Source organism: Oryza glaberrima, chromosome 5 (genome assembly GCF_000147395.1).
Source record: "Oryza glaberrima chromosome 5, OglaRS2, whole genome shotgun sequence".
Taxonomy (NCBI): Eukaryota; Viridiplantae; Streptophyta; class Magnoliopsida; order Poales; family Poaceae; genus Oryza; species Oryza glaberrima.
Genome location: NC_068330.1, coordinates 23,511,730 through 23,532,496, shown reverse-complemented (window position 1 = coordinate 23,532,496; position 20,767 = coordinate 23,511,730). Strand labels below are relative to the sequence as shown.

The window sequence follows — 20,767 nt, the reverse complement described above, 5'->3', positions numbered from 1 at the left end:
TGGTCTGCAGCGTAAGGTGGGCCATGTTTGGGCCTAAGTGGGCCTTGAGTTGAGTTGGGCCTATCAGCCCAATACAGTTTGCCTAGGCGGCTAGGCGTTGACGTCTCCCAAGTGCCACACCCGCCGCCACGTCACTCCACGCCGCACCCACCCACTGCCCGTTCCGTTCCGGCGACGCCCGCGGCGGCGGCCGCCGTCGTCGTCGGCGCCGGCGGTGGCCCGCACACGCACGCGCGGCGAACTCCTCCCCCGTGCTGCTTGCCGTAAGCCCCCCGCGCCCCGACAATCGGTGGGAGGTCGCGCCGCGCGCGGTTCCCTTTCACCCGCTCGGTCCAAACCCAACCACCGAGCAGCAGAATTCGTCAGTTCGTCGCCATCTCGAAGGCATCCAGCTCACGGCATCTCACACTGTCTTCATCATCATCAGCCTGAGAGCTGAAAGAATTTGGGCGTAGCTCGCAAGGCACGCTTCGCGGGGAGAAGAATCCAGCAGCTGCAGGTGAAGTCAGTGGAGCGAGGTGGGCGTGAACGCGTGAGCCACCGGAGTCGAGGAATGGGGCCGTCCAGAAGCTTCCAGAACCTTCTTCTCCTCCTCCTCCCCCTCGCGCTGGCCCTGTGCTCCGCCGCGGTACGTACCCCCGTCGCTTGCCTCCTCCTCCCTCTCCGTCTCGTCTCGCTGCGTTTCGGTTCCGATGGGCTGAGCTGGTGTTGTTGAATGTTTGATCCTCTTCGTCGCCTTCGGGGGCGTTCCGCTAGGCCAGCGGGGAGGCTTCGAGAAGGTTCTGGGTCGAGAACGACACCTTCTGGAAGGATGGCGCCCCGTTCCAGATCGTCGGCGGCGACGTTCACTACTTCCGCATTGTCCCTGAGGTGAGGTTTTCCCGACCAAATGTGCAATCTTGACGTGATACTTCATTGCTCGCTCTACTGGAGGGGTGCAGCTGAGTGTAGGATTTGGTAATGTTGTCATCGAACAATTTATCTCAGTTCAGTTGAGGCTTGGGAGTTGGGATTAATTTAGAACATTTTGGGGTTCTATATCTAGGTAAACGACTTGTGGATGATTGTATTGTTGTTTGTATCTAATCCGCATATACATTGGATATTTGGATGACCTTGAGCTTGCAGATGGAACTCATAGATTGACAAAATTGTGATTCTGTAATGTTTTGGGTTAACGAATTTGATATATTCATAAAAGAACAGTATTTGCATATTTATTTGATTGAGGTATACATCACATATCATGGCCCATTAGTTTATGCCAGCATATTCTTCTAATTATCCTTATTGTGAACTTACTTCTACATTGCATTTTGTGCTGCAGTACTGGAAAGATCGCCTTTTAAGGGCAAAGGCGCTGGGCTTGAACACAATTCAGACATATGTTCCTTGGAATCTGCATGAGCCAAAACCGCTGAGCTGGGAATTCAAGGGTTTCACAGATATTGAATCATATTTAAGACTTGCTCATGAATTAGATATGCTGGTCATGCTTCGTGTAGGTCCATATATTTGTGGAGGTATTTCCATGTTCTGGTTGAAATTTTACTTTCTTATGTGATTATCAGGACCACTCTTTTCTCAATATCTGTACTGCCAAGTAGAACAAACAAAGCTATTATAATCAAAAAAGATTTATAAACTTCACAGTGATAATTTGAAAATCCAGCAAAGTCGCCACTTCATCTCGCATGATATGCAGAAGATAATCTTTATGGCAGAAGTAAAAAGGGACTAACATAGTAATTATGTTCAGGGAAAATCAGGGAAAAGCTTCAGTATGATCTATTCTCATGTCGCTCAGTTGCCACAGCACACTCAGCATTCCTAAAGTTGTTGAAGAACAGATACTGTTTTTTCACTTATGCTACTTTCTATTGGCTTATAAATGTCATGTTAGTGCAGGTTCAATGTGGTTTGAAAGTTAAGATTTGATTGGGTTGTGACAGTACATGTGCTTTGCTTGAGCTTTATGCACTTAGGGTCTATGATTTCTGTAATCTGTTAATGCAGAATGGGACTTGGGGGGATTTCCACCTTGGTTACTGACCATAGAACCAACCATCGAACTGCGTTCTTCAGATTCAACCTATCTTTCCTTGGTATGCTTATCAAAATATCATCAAGAATGGGGTATTATGTGATACTTCAATTCTTGCTTTGAAATATTTCGGGAGAATTTTTTTGGCCAATCTTACCTAGTTTCCAGGTGGACAGATGGTGGGGAGTACTACTCCCAAAAATCGCACCACTATTATACAGCAATGGAGGTCCTATCATCATGGTGCAGGCAAGTCAATTGTGTTTCCTTTTTCTTTTTTCACTACTGCCTATTCATTTGCCTTTCTTGTATATGCACCAAACCACATCCTGTATGCATGAAAAAATAAATCTAACCTTATAGCTGATCTGACAGATTGAAAATGAATTTGGTTCATTTGGAGATGACAAGAATTATCTTCATTACCTTGTTGAAGTTGCCAGAAGATATCTTGGGAATGACATTATGCTGTATACAGTTTCTCAACTATAATTTTCACAATGCAAATATGTGCAATTTTATTTTAGTATTGGCTGCTATGCCTGTTTTATAACTGGCTTTACAGATTCTATATGTAGTCATTGCCGTTTATCACCACAAATTGCATACTTAGGGTAGGAAACAGTAGAAGGTTTGGTACAACAACAACGATATTGCCATACAGGCATTGGTATTGTTATGTGAAGGTTGCATGCATGACTAAGTTTAACTGCATCTATGACATGCCTTATTGGCGCAGTGCCATTATGAAATATTGAAAATATTCATCCAAGTATCACTGTTAAATTGTTGACAGAATCATCCATATGATGTCATGCGATTAAAGTTAATTTTCTGTTCTTTTAATTTAAATGATGGTTCAGAGCGAAGCTTACGTGCAGATATCAACATCAATACACTTCTTTTTATGTCAACAGTGATATTCAAATTCAATGTTGTGATTATGAATTCTCCAGTTCCCCTAAATAATCTTTCAGGTATACAACTGATGGCGGTGCCATTGGAAATCTAAAGAATGGAACAATTCCTCAGGATGATGTTTTCGCTGGTATAATAAAATAAAAAACTTGTGCGATGTGTAATGTTAGTTGCTTCCAGTTTTGTTTATGGCTAGAAATCACAGTTTTGTTTTGTTCCCCAAATACAGTTCAAAGTGAGCATTCTAGGGTGTTAGATGAGTTACTAACTATTTTTTGGTTTATTTACTTATAAATAACATAGAAGGTTTTTGAGTCTGGAAGTAATTTGATCTTCCTAATATCATTATCGTGAAATAGCTGTAGTATGCCTTTGGCTTTCCTCAGTAATTATGTTTAGCAAATAACTATATGGTTCAAATGCAGCTGTTGATTTTGATACTGGTTCCAATCCATGGCCAATATTTCAACTACAGAAGGAATACAACTTGCCAGGAAAATCAGCTCCTTTAAGCTCGTGAGTGGGCTATCATCATGTTCAATACCCTATTTATCACATAGTCTTTTCTTGGATGTAGCTTTTACTGGTGATGTTAACTCTTGCATTCCAGAGAATTTTACACTGGATGGCTAACACACTGGGGGGAAAGAATTGCAACAACTGATGCTAGCAGTACAGCTAAAGCTCTTAAAAGAATTTTGTGCCGCAACGGTTCTGCTGTACTTTATGTCTGTCTCTGGAGCCTATTTGTTAGTTCATTTCGTTTGCCTCTCTATTAAATCTGTTTCTTACTGAGATATCCTTGCAGATGGCTCATGGTGGGACTAATTTTGGGTTTTACAATGGTGCAAATACTGGTCAAAATGAATCTGACTACAAGGCAGACCTCACTTCATATGACTATGTAAGTAGTTCTGCAAGAGTCCAGGTAGTTCCTTTCATTCCTTGAACCAATTTTGCAAGTCCACTTATATTTATGTGATGTCCTTTACTAGGATGCACCAATTAGGGAGTATGGGGACGTGCATAATGCAAAATACAAAGGTATGCTGTATTATATTTGTTCTTGTATTATATTTTAAATCATTTTTTGTTTGGTTTTGTGTTTCTCATTACATCTAGTGGTATCAAGCAGCACTAAGAAGAGTTATACATGAATGCACTGGCATTCCTCTTCTCCAACTTCCTTCCAAAATTGAAAGAGCTAGTTATGGGCTTGTAGAAGTACAGAAGGTCGCTTCTTTGTTTGATGTCATTCATAACATCAGTGATACTCTGAAAGTGGCTTTTTCAGAGCAGCCTCTATCCATGGAACTGATGGGCCAGGTAAGAACCAATGCAAGTTGTTTTCCCCTTCTCCTGTACTGAAGTTATCAAATAGGTTTATGTATATCCATGATGATGTTTTTTTTATTACAGATGTTTGGTTTTCTACTGTACACATCAGAATATCAAGAAAAACATTCATCCAGCATCCTATCAATTCCAAAGGTTTTCAACTCATCCTTCGTTCCGTGGGTATGACATTCAAAATCATCATTTGAGATGTAAAATTGTAAATTATGGTGTAGGTACATGACAGAGCTCAAGTGTTTGTGTCCTGCTCACTCGGTGATGTCAGAAAACCGAGATATGTTGGCATAGTTGAAAGATGGTCGAGTAAAACACTACAAATACCAAGCTTAAGCTGCTCATCTAATGTCAGCTTATATATCCTGGTAATATTATCGCATATTTTTCTTGGAAGTATGAAACATGAATTTTCTATGCTTCCATAGTATGGTTCATTGTTACTCAGCTCAGTTTTACCGAATTGTTATTTCATAGTCCTACTATGATTCATAAATTCTCGAGACTCAGACTACTGCTGCAGTCTATACTAGAGGGCAGTGAAAGTTTTTTGACGCGAACAGTGAAAGTTAGATGTAGCTTGTGATGTGCAAGCATAGGCGTCGCGTGACACTTAAGGATTGCCTGAAATTGAGTTCAGACTTCAAGCTTTCTGTACAAATTGATGACTGGGAAGACATGGCATGCTTCTGTAACTTTTTTGCTTGCACAAGTGGATGGCTGGTAATTGTTCCATAACTTTTTTGGAGATCTGCCATTGTGCAAGTGTTACCCTAGCAAAGAAAAATATCTAACTACTGTTACTTAGTATGCACAAAAGAAGCACTCTATTAGAGTACTGTATTAATTAAATACTCCCTGTAGGGACAAGTATTTGCAAACAACTTTTGTGGTAAAAAAATGACAAGTAAACTAGAACGGAGGGAGTACTATCTTAGAAGCGTTCTAACAAATAAACTAATTTACATACATTAACGTCCTGTGCCTTACAAACACATATTTGCACTCTGACCACAGGTAGAAAACATGGGTCGAGTAAATTATGGACCATATATTTTTGACCAGAAGGTAAGTCCATCACAACATCTGTACATTTCAGCATCAACATGGGCCACGGTTATAAGTTTGTGCTGATTGGTAACCGGTTTCTGTTAACAGGGCATACTATCTTCTGTTGAAATAGATGGCATTATTCTCCGTCACTGGAAAATGCATCCGGTTTCACTTAATGCGGTGGGCAACCTTTCAAAACTTCAACTAATCATGCAGATGACTGATGCTGAAGCTAGCAAAGTATCCATTTATGGTGATTCAGAAAATAAGTTGCAGGATGTATCGCTCTATCTAAATGGTAAACTTATGTATATGTTGATTACTATGCAAGCATAGAAATAACCAAGCTAAGGCTGTAAGGCATAACTAATTCCCATGAAGTCATGATTATGGTGAACATCCGGTCATAATTAGCTCCCATACAGCCATGCTCATGTCCAGTTCTTTTCTTTGAGGCATGACTCATGATGTGCCATCATGTGATGTTGTTATAAGAGGCAGTTCAACTCTAGGATATTATTTCCGATGTTACTATGAGGTGATATAAGTTGCTTAGATAATGTCAAACTAATTAATGCAAAAAAAAAAACTTCTGCACCTTGCTTTGTCTACAAGTTGTGTATAGAGCAAGGAAATGAACAAAGATTGGCCTTTAATACTATGTTTGTTTTTAAGGCAAGACAAGTTACTCGAATATTTGAGTTTATTTTGTACCAATCAACAAAATTCGAACTGAGATTCCCACAAAAGAAAATATGCATCTTTCTTGGATTTTTTTTTCAGTATTTTCTTAGTTATACATGAATATTGAACTGGTTTTGCATTCACATTTAGACGTCATGTCTAATTGCTGCATCACTATCTATATCTTCTGCATTTACAGAAGGGATTTCAGAGGAACCGGCATTCTATGAAGGCCATTTTCATATTGACTCTGAATCTGAGAAAAAGGACACATTCATATCATTTCGAGGTTGGAATAAAGGAGTCGCTTTTGTGAACAACTTCAACATTGGAAGGTTCTGGCCGGTAAAATACTGACACTTCATACTCATTTTTTTTTTAAAAAAATAATACAGTATAGGTTTTGCTCACATGAGATGAAAATTAACTGATGTTTTAGGCCATTGGACCACAATGCGCTCTGTATGTTCCTGCGCCGATCCTCAAACCTGGAGATAATGTCATTGTATGTGATCTATCTATTCTTGCATGAAGGGACCCTTTTCTTTTTTTGCCATTACTACCTTACAGTATATCGGATTGTTGAGAGATAGTTCCCTTCCACTGAGCTCAGAATTTACATGCAAAATTTCTGCTTAGTTATTCCCATCATCCGGTAACCACAATCTATGTAACCTGATCTGTTTATTGCTTAAAATCTCGGTACATATTTCTCTAAAAAAAGAGAGTAAAAGTAACTTCTCAAATGTGTTTGAATTGTGGTAAGCATAGTTCCTTTTGTAAGGGTGAGCATTCACTGTTGTTTAGCAGGTGAAAACGCGACTAACTTACGTTCAATTTGTTTTGACAGGTGATCTTTGAACTGCATAGTCCAAACCCTGAGCTCACCATCAAGTTAGTGAAGGATCCAGATTTCACATGCGGCCAGTGAAGTTGGAGCATAGATTATTCCCATTCGGTATGATTTGTATAGGTTTCTGTGGCATTGTCGCCCAATTCCGGTGAAGGAACATTTCCTTCTCTTCCGCTGTGATTCCACAAAAATGACGGAATTCTACAGTGCATACTATTCACTTAGGTATATGCAGTGCAGGATTAGAAATGTGGTACCAACAAAATAAAAGGGATGGCACATGATGACATGAACAGCAGATACTGTACCAAGTATCAAATCATGTATAAATCAACATTCAGATCTTGTTAGTTCTGCATTTGAGCTAAGAACCTCAATGTTCCCATTCTTAGTTACTCCACATGAAGCCTTGCACATAGCAAATGAATTCAAGCAAGGGAAAGTAGTCTGCCAGTGTTTGCAGAACCAAATTTGACTGCACGCAAAGGACACCCCTATCTACATCCAGGAAAAAAAGACGTGATCTGGTCACAGAAAATCAAAGCACAACCATGGTCATGCACATGTCCACACTGAAATTATCAGTTGCCACACAAGGATGTGCTAACATCTTGCAGTTTCAAACTAAATTCAGTAGCGCAGATCATCACTATGATACGAGCATCATGTTGGCAACTAGAAATCATAAAGAGACAGGACAATCTACAGGCGTCAACGATATACAGATGAACGGATCTGTAATATTGCAGAGTTGAAATGCACATTGAAACTTCAGCACAACTTAAATGAATCTTGAATGAAAAATGCAAATTGAACAGAACAAAGTGCAGCTGAATGCACTGAATCATAATGAAGTATGGCACTGAACCAACAGCAATAACTTCAGAAGTTCAGAGTGCATACAAACTAAAATTCAGTAGTGCAGAATGCAGCTCATCAGCAATATAATATGAGCAATTGAGCATCATGTTGGCAACTACTCCTCTAATCACAAAGAAACAGGACAATCTGCAGGTGTCAACGATATACGGATCTGTAATGGAGTATTCCAGAGTCGAGATGCACATTGAAACATCATTACAACTTAAAAGAATCTTGAACTGAATGCAAATTGAACAGAACAAAGTGTAGCTGTATTCACTGAATCCTGCACTAAACGAATCCTGTTCATCACCAGCTTACTGCTTACTACACCACTAACAAATGCAGGCCGTTCTATCGACTAATCAGCAAACAGTTTCAACATGCGAACACCATTCGAACTCATCAAAAAGAAACAAACAACACAACTGTAGATCAAGGGCATGAGACTAATTAACTTGACCTGTTGAGCAACGTTTCCGATCGAAAACCTGTCGTCGATCTCAACTCAAGGGAGAAGCCAAACCGGAGGTGAGTAGATCGACGGGCCTCGCGACGGGAAGCAGCGATCGACCCGGGAATCAGCTGGTGCTCCCGACCATTTGCCGTTGTCGCTGCAGCGGTACGGCAGCTTGTTTGCACCTTCACCGAAAGCCATGGCCGCCTCGGCGAAGCTCCGGTCATCCAGGAAGTAGACGCCCTCCATGCCCGCGGGGTAGCTGTCACCCGCCTAGTAGGATCTGGAGCAGCCTCGTCCGACGAACAGCATCCGGCCTTCGAGCTTGTCCAGCTCGCTCCAGTAGTACTGAAACCCGCCATTGTTGAGCGGCTCGTCTTCTTCGCCATTGTTGAACTTCTTCATCTGGAACACCCGGAACGCCGACGTCGGCAAGTGCTGACGCCCACTGGAATACCTGACGACCATGAGCAGCTTCTTGCGAGACTCCACGAGGTAGCGAGCAAGGACCGTCTCGTCGCCGTTGTCGCCGCCGCGTGGCTGGAAGTACATGTAAACCGGGACCAGATGCACGGCTTCTTCTTGGAACTCCGGGGGTTCTTCACACACGATGATGTGCTCCAATCGGATGAGGAAATGGAAGGCTCCATCGTGGTGTATGAGGTCCACCGGTACTGCTTCAATCATCGGCTGGTTCGGCACCTGCTCCCAGTACGGCGGCAAGACCACCTGATCGCCCATGCGCCACAACGCGATCTGCCGCACGGCGCGGCCGGGGGAGTGAGCGAAATCGATGATTCCGGCGACGATGCATCCTTCCTCGGTTGGCTTGCACGAGAGGGTGGCGGCGACGATGCTGATCTGATGGTCCCGTTTCACCACTCCCAGTACCGGCGGGTACACCATGTCGGGGAAGTGGGTCACGTTGGGGAGGACGAGGAGCCGGAAGGGGTTGTGCCTGAGGAGAAGGTGGCGCTGAGCTTGGCCTTGGCCGCCGATGGCGAGGAAGAGCCATCCGCCGTCGTACGAGCCGAAGTAGCGCGCGCGTTGCACCGCGCCGGGCGGGATGAAGAAGCGGTGGGAGCGGCAGCCGCTGAGGACGCAGGAGAAGGTAGGCGGCCCGTCGGCTCTCGGGAGGAGGAGCCACGGGAGCGGCGGAGACGGCGCCGGTGGCTCGAGCTTCGCGAGCGCCACGCGCCAGGAGTGGCAGGCGCGGCCCATGTTGCGGCGATCGATCCCGCACGGGATGCGGCGGACGATCTCGAGCAGGACGTCGTCGTTCGCCGCCGCCCATCGCCGCGGAGGCTGATCAGCCATTGATTATCGGAGACGGGAGCGAGGGGATCGTGGTGGAGAGGTTTAGGGTTTCTTCGGGTCGTGGAGGCTAGGGGATTCTGCGGCGAATGGGGGACGAGACGGGGAGACGACGACGACTCGACGAGGAAGACGACGCTTTAAATGCTGGGAAACTAACGGTGGTTTGATTCGATTTTGCTTCTGGAAGCCGCGGAGATCCGGGAGCGATAGGTGGCTTGTCTTGCAAGACTCCTGCGACTTGCGTTGCGAGAAGACGAAGCGCGCGGCTGCTTGCCGTGGAAGTCTGCTTCGCAACCTAAGCCCAACTTTGCGGCCCAATTCGTAGAAGGGCCTGAATTATCCGGCCCATCTATGTAAAGGAAAAAGTTCAACTATAGGTTGAGATTCATTTTCATCCCCTAACTGCAAAATCGGGTATACAACGTCCTTCAACTATTAAAACATGTAAATCATGTCCCTAAAGCTGAGTTCAGAATGGAAAACGGTGTTACCCATTAACACATTATTAATTAAGTATTTGCAAAAAAACTTAAAAGATGAATTAATATGATTTTTTAAAGCAACATTCCTATAGAAAACTTTTACGGAAAAAACATACCGTTTTAAAAAGCGTGTGCGTGAAAAAGGAGAGATATGAGTTAGGAAAGAATGGAGAAGAACATAACCTAAGTGTTTTAGAACAACAGTTTTATCCTACGTGGCGTTTTGACTTAATTTTTGTTCCACGTGGCATCTACATAATGCTTTACATGTCATTACGTCGACTTATACATGTCTTTCCTTATGTGTCAATTCTATGTTACACTTAAACCCTTGTATCAATTCTATGTATGTACTGTAGCACCACATTGTTAAATCATGACGCGATTAGGCTTAAAAGATTCGTCTTGCAATTTACACGTAAAGTGTGTAATTAGTTTTTTATCCACATTTAATACCCCATATACATGTGTCGAAACATTCGATGTGATGGGTAAAAGGTTTTTATTTTGGGAACTAAAGCAGGCCCAAGTAGTGTGAGTGTGTGACGACGATTTTTTTTCCCTTTTTCTAAATAAGGTGAGCATTCACTGTTGTTTAGCGGGTGAAAACGAAACTAACATGCGTTCAAACTGTTTTGACAGGTGATCTTTCAACTGCATAGTCCAAACCCTGAGCTCACTATCGAATTAGTGCAGGATCCCGATCGATTTCACATGCGGACCATAGATTATTTCCATTCGCCAGCTGGAGTGGCAGACGCGGCTCATGTGGCGGCGATCGGTCTCGAACGGGATGCGGCCGCTTCGTCGTCCGCCGCCGCGCATCGCCACGGAGGCTAATCAGCCATTGATTACTGGAGACGGCCGTCGTCCGTGCCTCCATCAGGCTATGCGTACGCGCTGTTCGTTCGTCGGTCCCCAAGGAGTACTCGCGTGCCGTCGAACTGCATATGCTTTGCCGCCGGTTTGGTTTACATGTACTGCTCAACTTGGGATCACAAGTTATAGGTGGTAGTAACTCGATTCTATACCGTGCAGACTGCACCTCGACAAACAAAGACTCTCGGAAATCAAAGAGTACGGGTCTGAAGTCCCTACACATAGGAAAGGAAATTCCACCTGAGGCCGGGTTTAGTTCGTGTGTCAAATTCTTTTTTAAGTATACAGACACATATTTAAAGTATTAAATATAGATTAATAACAAAATAAATTACAGATTCCGCCTGTAAACTGCTAGATGGATTTATTAAGCTTAATTAATCCATCATTAGTAAATGTTTACTGTAGCATCACATTGTCAAATCATGGCGTAATTAGGCTCAAAAGATTCGTTTCGCGATTTACATACAAACTATGCAATTGGTTTTTTTCGTCCATATTTAATGGTCCATGCATATGTCCAAACATTTGATGTGACGGAATTTTTGGAAGTTTGAAGGGAGCTAAACACTGCCGAATAAGTCAATCGGCACATGCAGAGACGGATGATGGATCATCCAAGCATGTACTATAGTTATTCCTGTGGAAAGCATCTACTAAGCCTAGGCAAGAAAGAGCTCCTGCACTCAGTCTTCTCCACAAATTTTGACAATTTGACTCTTTACAAAAACTAATTATACAAATGAACCGTGACCAAAACTTATTTTAAAAATGACCCTTTTGTTCAGCGCCAAATCGTATGGCACTGAATTTAGACACCTCAGCGCCACGTCAACTGGCGCTGTATGCCGTGCCACCGCGGATGGGAGTCTGAGTCGGTGTGCCAACGTGCATTCAGCGTCACGCTAGTTGGCGCTGAGGTGTCTAAGTTCAGCGCCATACAATTTGGCGTTGAATAAAAGGGTCATTTTTAAAATAAGTTTTCGCCATGATTCATTTGTATAATTAGTTTTTGCAAAGGGTCAAATTATCAAAATTGCAGCAGTCTTCTCCCTTAATTCTGTATGTAGACTGTAGTACACAAGAGTAAGGGAGAAACACAAGACAAACACAAATAGTAACAAAAATAAAACGTGAATATTAGGGAAGAACCTAATATCAAATAATTAGAAGGGGTAAGACTTTAAACCCAGGTCGGCTAACCCACCAACTAATTTGTGAAGTTAGCCGGAAAACCCTGGCCGTTTCTCAAACACAAATAGTAACAAATTACAAACATATTTAAGTAGATCTTTTTGTTCTACGAAGCACGAAATATCTAGCCATATCAGTACACATATTTAGAGAACAAGTGAAAAAATTCAGAAGTTGTCTCAATTTTCAGTATATAATTAATGTGCATCAATTTATCATTATTTGCACCAGAAAAGAATGGCAAATTAACCACACAGGTTTCTACTATAAACTAATAGATGAATGCGGAGAATATTGTGTCTGTTCATATCAGTGCAATAGAAAGATGCCAGGAGATAAGCAAAAAATAACTAGATCAAGCAACAACTGCTTATACATGGAATGCAAGAAGCAAAAACGTATGAGAAGATATTGTAAAACAGATGAAAAACGGGAAACTATTTTGATCTACAACTACAAACTAACAGGGCAAGCTAAAATCAGACAACATATGGATCTATAAGTTTGTGTTGTCGTTTTTTACTTGTACCTTACTTAACCTAGTCCTGAATAAATGGCTTGCTGTTTGTCCAAGTATTTTTAGTTTACTGGCTGTGTTTAATTCCGCACTGAAATTGGAAGTTTGAAGAAAAAAAGTTGAAAGTTGGTGTGAGTAGGAAAGTTTTGATGTGATGGAAAAGTTGAAAATTTGAAAAAAAAAGTTAGGAACTAAACAAGTCATTTGTGAGTTTACCTTCACTCAGACTGAGTGACTGACTGATTTCTGAACTTTCTGATTGGCTCAGAACAAAGCTAGCTGTTGCTGATTAAGGTTGCAATCGTGCCTATTTTCTACAGCCAGGAGTAGCTACATAGCCTTTCCTAACCATATACTACTCGAACCTGGATATGTGTACGGGTTCGTTGTTAGGATTTAGTTTTTTTGGATGGAGGTTGTACGTGCAGTTAAACACTCAATCACCTTGGATTGTCGATCAAGTCCCTCGCCTGACATCCTCAATCATCTGAGAATATATAACAAGCCACTGAGCATAAATGTACAGTAAGAAATTACAAACGTAACCCAGTTCGGGATTATTATCCCTATTAATTGATCAAACCAATTTTTATGAAGGTTTTATATAGAGTATTCACAAGCTTCGAATTTCAAGTAAAACAAATAATTATCCTAGACTAGAATATGATGATACATATCTGAAGCCCATTACCTGTCAATTTAAACTGAGAAATTAAGAGTTGCAAGTGCCATCATGTATCTTACAATCTTCCTCTACTCCATCGTCGTGCATATGGCGAATCGATCTTGTCTAGGATTAAAAATATAGCGTTCGTTGTCACAAAACTGACTCCTGCTAGAGTAGCGTACCAGCTTGCAGGAGAACCTAGAGATATGTAGTTCTGACTCTGATAGATGCAACAGAGATATCCAAGCTCCCAAAGAACTCTATCTAACAGATCTGCATCCGGGTCCCCAAGACGAGGCATATCCTTGATTCCTTGTATGAAATATATATGTACCTGATAGCACACAAGTTTTCAGGGGAAATAACAACACTTTGTAAGTTAATTTCTTAAGGGAAAATCAGCATCGAAGATGTCATTCAGAACACATCAAGTGCAGGCCAAGACAAAGTAGTCAAGTCACTTGCAGTAGTGATCAAGATATAAAAAGAAATTAAACCTTTTAATTTCATGAAAATAAATTAAACTATAGAAACTAGTAATAATTAACCATGCCATGATTTAGAGAAACAAATAGCAGTATTAATATATTGATATATATTTGGACAAAATTAATTAAAGAAGGCAAGGTACACTCCAAAAGTTGCAATGGATTCATAGGTACTTGATTGACCTAAACTATATAAACACGGGAGACGTCCCCTGGGCTTTGACTTAAAAGAGGATGCCACCATTCGAACCCAGGCCAGGAGTGTGAAACCATGTTTAGCTTACCATTGCATCGTGAGAACCTTAGCAAATACTACCTCCGTTCCAAAATACTTATCACTTTCAGTTTTTATTTGTAAAGTTTGATCATTCATCTTAATCTAAAAATTATTATTTAATTTATATATGACTTACTTTATTATCAAAAATACTTTAAGTATGACTTATCCTTTTAAATATTTGCACTAATTTTTCAAATAAGACGGATGGTCAAACATTGCAAGCAAAAAGTCAAAGCGACAACTAATTTAGGACGGATGTAGTAGATAGATGTAATATACATATGTAATTCTAAGGTCTTGTTTGTAGGTGCTTAAGATTTTGAGAAACTATTGGCTGGTAGTTCATTTTCTAAATTCTACAACTACATATTCTTAGAATTTGTGTGATGTTTGGGGGAGCTTCTAGCTACTGCAGCTTTTCCCATAATCAGAAGCTCCCCCAAACAATTCAGTTTTTTGGCCAGATTCTAAGAAGCTGTAGTTGTATAATTCAGAAAATGAACTAGAAGCCAAAAGCTGGAAACCCCAGCTTTTCCAGATTCTCAGAAGCTAGCTACCAACCAGCTAATTCTCAAAATTTTAAGCTCCCCCAAATAGAGCTAGAGATTCTAGGCTACGTTGCAGTAGCCAGAAACTCCCCCAAATAGGCTAGCATGGATATACATGAAGCAAACATTTGTAGAGCACTTATCATATGTTTGAAGTTAAATTCGTTGTCCTCATCTTGCTTGGTACTCAAGAAACATGCAAAAATGTGCAATTGACCCCGACAAGGCCCAACTGAATCGCATTAAAGCTCATAAACCACGACGACTACTCTGCCTCCTTTGTTTACAAGGCTTAACTCCTTGTCTCCATGAAAGTGAACTACAATTTCATTATATGGAAACCCTATATATGCGCTATGGAAGTGCAAGTTCTTCGCCTGGCTAGTCGTGCAAAATAGAGTATGGAAATCAAATCAACTAGCTACTATAGTACTAGGGAATGGTCAAATACTAGCTATTGTCCATTGTGTCGCCACACACAAGAATCATCCACCCACCTATTTGTGGGATGTAGATATACTGAAAAGATTAATTTGGATCTTAGTAGCGACTTGGATCTCCTATCACCAACTTGGGCCCAACCAATGGACAACGATCGACGGTGTACAATAATTAATGGTGGGAAGCGCTAGCATACTACCAAGGATTGCCCAAGAAAGGAGTACGAGCGATATCCTACCTGTGGTTTAGCAAAATTTGGAAAGAAAGGATACTAAGTGTCTTCCAACAATAGGATACTAAGTGTCTTCCAACAATAGGAGCTCCCGACGATCTCAACCCCTTCTCAAAAATAAATGAAGCAGCAAGGATCTAAGACGCTTGTTGGAGCAAACGAGATTACTAGAGATTTTACCAGATGTTGTATATATAATTCCCCGTTGAAGTACTCCGCCCCTAGGGGCCGTAAATCTCTCTTCTTTATTCAAAGAAATAGGCACACATGCCCCTTTGAATCGTAGGAATGAAAAAACGGAGGTATAGGAAAAACATAGGATTCTGACAGGAATGTAAGTGTAAAACAGAGGATTGCAAAACACAAGAAAAACACAGGAATGATCGTTTGATTGGACTACAGGAAAAACACAGGAATCGGATGAGAGAGATAGACTCAAAGGATTTTTACCAAGAGGTTGGACCTCTTGCTAAGTTTCCTTCAAAACCTATATGTAACAAGCCATTCTATAGGAATTTTGTAGGATTTGGAAAACTTCAATCCTTCGAATCAAAGAGCTACATTGGAAAATTTCCTATAAAATTTCAATCCTATGAAATTCCTTCATAATTCCTTTGATTCAAAGGGGCCCTAAGAATGTTTCATGCATTAGATGATTGAACATGGGGTAATCATACTTGGTTCTTCTTGAATCTCAGCTAATGCGGGTGACATCACATTATCTACTCGCCGTAGCAAAATATCACATCCATATCTCTTTGCCTATCACTTAGGAGATTATTGCAATATGCATGCAGCATACATAAATGATGAGAATATGAGAAAATGCATTATTTTTTAATGGAAAAGAGCATAGTGTCTTTTCATTGAATAAAACAGGAGAAAATACAACCCCTAAGGGTAAAGAGAAAAGGTGTTACACGTAAAATATACACTATACAAGGTGCGGGGTGAACTCACGTAAACGTTTGGCCCCTGCCAGAGCCCAAAGGCTAACCTCCTCTTTGATTTTCGTTAGCAGGGAGCTTGTTGCCATCTCTTTATGGTCAAAGATCCTCCGATTCCTCTCTTTCCAGATCTCCCAGACAACTAACAGGATGAGGGATCTAAGTCCCTTCTTCGGAACGCCGGGCGTGTTTGACTTTTTTTCCATGCATTATGACTCATTGATATAGGCTCAAATGAAGGTATTTCAAATAATAATTCATGAAAGGAAGTTCCATCAGCTAGACGAACATACGTATTTTATGCAATGCCTATTTGCCTAGTAGCACTGCATTGAACCTCATAGTCGTCATAGGAATGGCAGTACACTGGTGTTGCAAAATTGGACATCAGATAATTCGTTGAAGACAAACTCAAAGTCTACTGAGAAGACCTATACTAGTCAATAGTTTCTTGGTGACAAATTGCAACTAAAATTTTCATTCAATATTAAATATAAGTCAGTTTGATCAGAGTAGCAATTTTTTGGGTTTTAAACTTATAGTCTCGTTGGAAAGAGGAGGCGAAGGAGAGGAAGAAAGACGAAACCAGCCAGCAGAAAAGAAGCAACATACTCTTTTCGTTAAAAAAACAAACCTATCTAGGACTAGATGAGACTATCCAGATTCGTTGTAGATTTATATTTTTTTAGATAACATATAGATAGATCTAGGGTTTATAGGGGGTTTACTGTTGCGTGAACAGTGAGGAGGGGAGAAGGAAGAGAGGACACGGTATCTGTAGCCGCGGGGAACATGAAGGAAGGAAGAAGGTGGTGGAGAGGAGAGGGCAGAGAGGACACAGTCATCAGTACCTTGTTGGCGGCTTTGCCAGTGGGGAACTGTGGGATCAATCAGGCCGGCCACCTGAAAATTCCTTGGGATCGCGGCGCGGAAGGGGACGATATGATGAGTCGCGAGCCGGACCAGGATGAGGAAATCTCTATTCCTCGGGCAGCGGGGGAGTCTAGTTCGCGAGAGTTCGTTTGACTCGAACGCACTCTACCAGATAACTGCTGCATACCTGCGAGCGTGTACGTGTGTCACGTAATTAGCATCTAACAGTATTAGCGTAGCGTGTAATTAGGAGTATCTGGCCGCAAACCAATCACTAGGAAATCTCAGCTCCATCCATGCATGCATATCTCTGGCAGCTGAAAAAATTAGTACACCTCCGCGTAATTACCATGGTATTTAATGTACTAATTAATAGCATAACTTTACATTCAGTAATTTCTATCCAAAGTTTTAAACTTGCCGTTTTAGATAAAAGCCTCTTGATTTTTTTAAAAAAAATATATACTCATAAATTTTGTACAGAAATAATACTTTATACTCATAAAATTTACCTAGGAAATAAATTCTATTAGGAAACTTTCTTATGTAATTAAAACAATCTACACATGGGATTAAAAAAGTTAAAAATTTTAAGATTAAACATGAAAAATATTCTATTAAGAAACTTTCTACGTGAAAAATATTCTATTAAGAAATTTTGTACATGAATTATTCTATTAGGAAACTTTCTACATGAAAATTATTCTATTAGGAAAGTTTCTACATAAAAAATAATAGTTTATATTCATAATTCTACATAAAAAATAATAGTTTATATTCATAAAATTTATACATGAATATTTTATATGAGGAAACTTTCAACAAGAATTAAAAAAATTCTACCAACCGGATTTTATTAATTATACACGATATGCACACTTTTATTTATATGATAAAAACTATAATTATGGTAACATCTGCATGGAAAATTATTCTATATACGGAAACATGCATGTCATATCTAGCTTACCTTCATTATGTGCTGGAATTATGTATGTGACGGGAAAAATTTCCACCTCATCAAGGAAAAAAGAAGGAAAGTCAGAAATGGAAATATATAGCCGGCCCAACGGACACCTTCGCCGGATTAGGAGTTAGCGAACGTTCGCTAACTAACCGTTTGGCCGAAGGACTCCTCTAAACCCGAAAAACAGACATCGTTCACCCTCAACTTTTAATACTGGACAAATTACCCCCCTCAACCCAAATCCAGAGCGGTTTTGCCCTATGTGGCGTATACGTGGCAATTTAGTCAGCATTTTATTTATTAAAAAAATGTTGGACCCACCTATCATACTCCTCTTCCTCTCTCTCTTCTCTCTCTCGCTCTTCCTCTCTCTCCCGGCATACGCACTGCGGTGCGGGGACGGCGGCCGATGGTGGGTGGGGGCGGTTGGTGCGGACGGTGGCGGAGAGGGATGCGGAGGAGGCGGCGACGGCGAACTCGGCGGCGCGGTCGATTGCGCCAATCATGAAGAAATCATGAAACATCCTCCCGCCCCCTCCCCCCCCCAAAAAAAAAAAGAAATCATGAAGAAACAGGACAATCTGCAGGTGCCAATCTGTAATATTTCAACACAGTTGAAATGTACACATTTAAAACTTCACTACAACTTAAAGAAATGCTTGAATTGAAGTGCAAATTGAGGAGAATAAAGTGTAGCTGAATGCATTGAGTCACATGAAGAACAACACTGAACCAGCAGTAATTCATTTATAGCATTTCTTCACTAACGAATCTTATTCCTGCTTCACCAGCTTACACCACAAATTAACAGATGCAGGCCATTCTATCTACCAATCAGCACCAGTTTCAACATGAGAACACCATTGAACACAGCAAGAAGAAACAAACGACACAACTGTAGATCAAGGCATGGAACTAATTAGGACAAATGTTGCCGAAAACCTGTCATCGAATCGATCTCAAGGGAGAATCCAAACCGGAGGCGAGTCGATCGACGGGCCTCGCGCCGGGAAGCAGCGGTCCACATGGGGACTTGGTGATTTCGACCATTTGCCGTTGTCGCTGCAGCGGTACGGCAGTTCGTCTGCATCACGATCGAACGCCATGATCGGCTTGCGGAAGCTCCGGTCATCCAAGAAGTAGACGCCCTCCTCCATGCCGGAGTACCTGTCGCCCGCCTCGTAGGATCTGGAGCAGCCTCGTCCGACGAACAGCATCCGGCCTTCGAGCTTGTCCAGCTCGCTCCAGTAGTACTGAAACTGAAACATGCCATTGTAGAGCGGCTCGTCCTCTTCGCCATTGTTGAGCTTTTTCTTCTGGAACACCCGGAACGCCGACGTCGGCAAGTGCTGACGCCCACTGGTCAACTTGACGACCATGAGCAGATTCTTGCGGGACTCCACGAGGTAGCGAGCAAGGACAGTCTCGTTCTTGTCGTGGACGCGCGGCTGGAAGAACATGCCTACCGGGACGAGTTCCACGCCATATTCTTGGAAGACCGGTCGTTCTTCACACGCAAGGATGTGTTCCCCTCGGTCGAGGAAAAGGAAGGCTCCACCATAGAATATGAGGTCCTCCATTGGTGGCCTAAACCAATCCGCCTCTCGATTCATCCCTTCCCAGAACGGCGGTAAGACCATATCATCGCCGATGCGCCAGAACGCAACATGCTGCTCTGCGTGGCCGGGGAAGGGAAAGTATTCGAGGAAGCCGGCGACGATGCATCCCTGTTCAGTTGGCTTGCAGGAGAGGGTGGCGGCGACGATGGCCATCTTGCGGTAGTACCAATGCCGTGGTGACGGATACACTACCACTGCTCCGAAGCGGATCCGATTGGGGAGGTTGAAGTAATGAAAGTTGTTGAGGTTGACGAGGACATGGTCTTGAGCCACTCGACGCGGGTACTCTTGAGCTTGATTTCCTTGTCCATCAACGGCGAGGAAGACCCATTCCCCGTCGTACGAGCCGAAGTAGTGCGCGCGGTGCGCGCCGCGCGGGACGAGGAAGGGGTGGGTGCGGAAGCCGCTGAGGGCGCAGGAGAAGGTAGGCGGCCGGCCGCCGGCTCTCGGGAGGAGGAGCCACGGGAGCGGCGGAGGCGGCGCCGGGGCCCTGACCCTCCGGAGCGCCACGCGCCAGGAGTGGCAGATGCGACTCATGCGGCGGCGGTCGATCTCGCACGGGATGCGGCGGACGACCTCGTACAGGACGTCGTCGTCCGCCGCCGCCCATGGCCGCCGAGGCCGATCAGCCATTGGAGAAGGGAGGGGTTCTCGTGGAGGTTAGGTTAGGGATTCCGCGGCGAATGGCACGAGATGGATGGGGGAATTGGGCTCGACGAGGAAGACGACGGTTTAAATGCTGGGAGACGAGACGAACGTTAGTTCGATTCCATTTTGCTTCTGGAAGCCGCGGAAATCCGGGAGCGGGCTGCTTTGACGTGAGCCCACCTTTCTTGGCCCGCCTCTTGGATGGGCCGAAATTATCCGGCCCATATATGTAAAATGGCCTGGATTTTAGTGGAAATTCTGGGCCCACGATATGCTAAGATCGTCGGCTTCCTAATAGGCCCATTGGTTGCTTAGAGTTTCCCGGTCTCTAATCCGACCTGCTTACAGATAATCCGATCGATGTGGTGCAGTGTGATGATGATATTAGGAGCACATTTTTTTTTTGAAAGGAGGGCAAAAGCTTTGCCTCGTATATTAATAGAGGAGT

At 42.6% G+C, this 20,767-nt stretch overlaps 2 protein-coding genes and 1 pseudogene across 2 annotated transcripts; 1 reads left to right on the top strand and 2 right to left on the bottom strand.

Moving 5' to 3' along the window:
* The first annotated feature begins 130 nt into the window (after positions 1-130).
* LOC127773759 (beta-galactosidase 8) lies at positions 131-7,251 on the top strand. The gene is made up of 19 exons (XM_052299932.1): positions 131-628; positions 757-870; positions 1,328-1,523; positions 2,017-2,105; positions 2,213-2,293; positions 2,420-2,514; positions 3,022-3,092; positions 3,388-3,478; positions 3,573-3,690; positions 3,771-3,866; positions 3,958-4,006; positions 4,098-4,288; positions 4,382-4,453; positions 4,534-4,680; positions 5,330-5,380; positions 5,471-5,663; positions 6,249-6,394; positions 6,489-6,554; positions 6,900-7,251. The coding sequence occupies exons 1-19, from the start codon at positions 554-556 to the stop codon at positions 6,978-6,980; spliced, it is 2,022 nt and encodes a 673-aa protein (XP_052155892.1). The 5' UTR covers positions 131-553; the 3' UTR covers positions 6,981-7,251.
* A 1,020-nt stretch (positions 7,252-8,271) lies between these two features.
* Positions 8,272-9,540, bottom strand: LOC127775124 (uncharacterized; annotated as a pseudogene).
* Positions 9,541-19,011: 9,471 nt separating this feature from the next.
* Positions 19,012-20,304, bottom strand: LOC127772486 (uncharacterized). The gene has a single exon (XM_052298415.1). It carries the CDS (start codon positions 20,302-20,304, stop codon positions 19,012-19,014), a length of 1,293 nt encoding a protein of 430 aa, XP_052154375.1.
* Between the last annotated feature and the right edge of the window lie 463 nt (positions 20,305-20,767).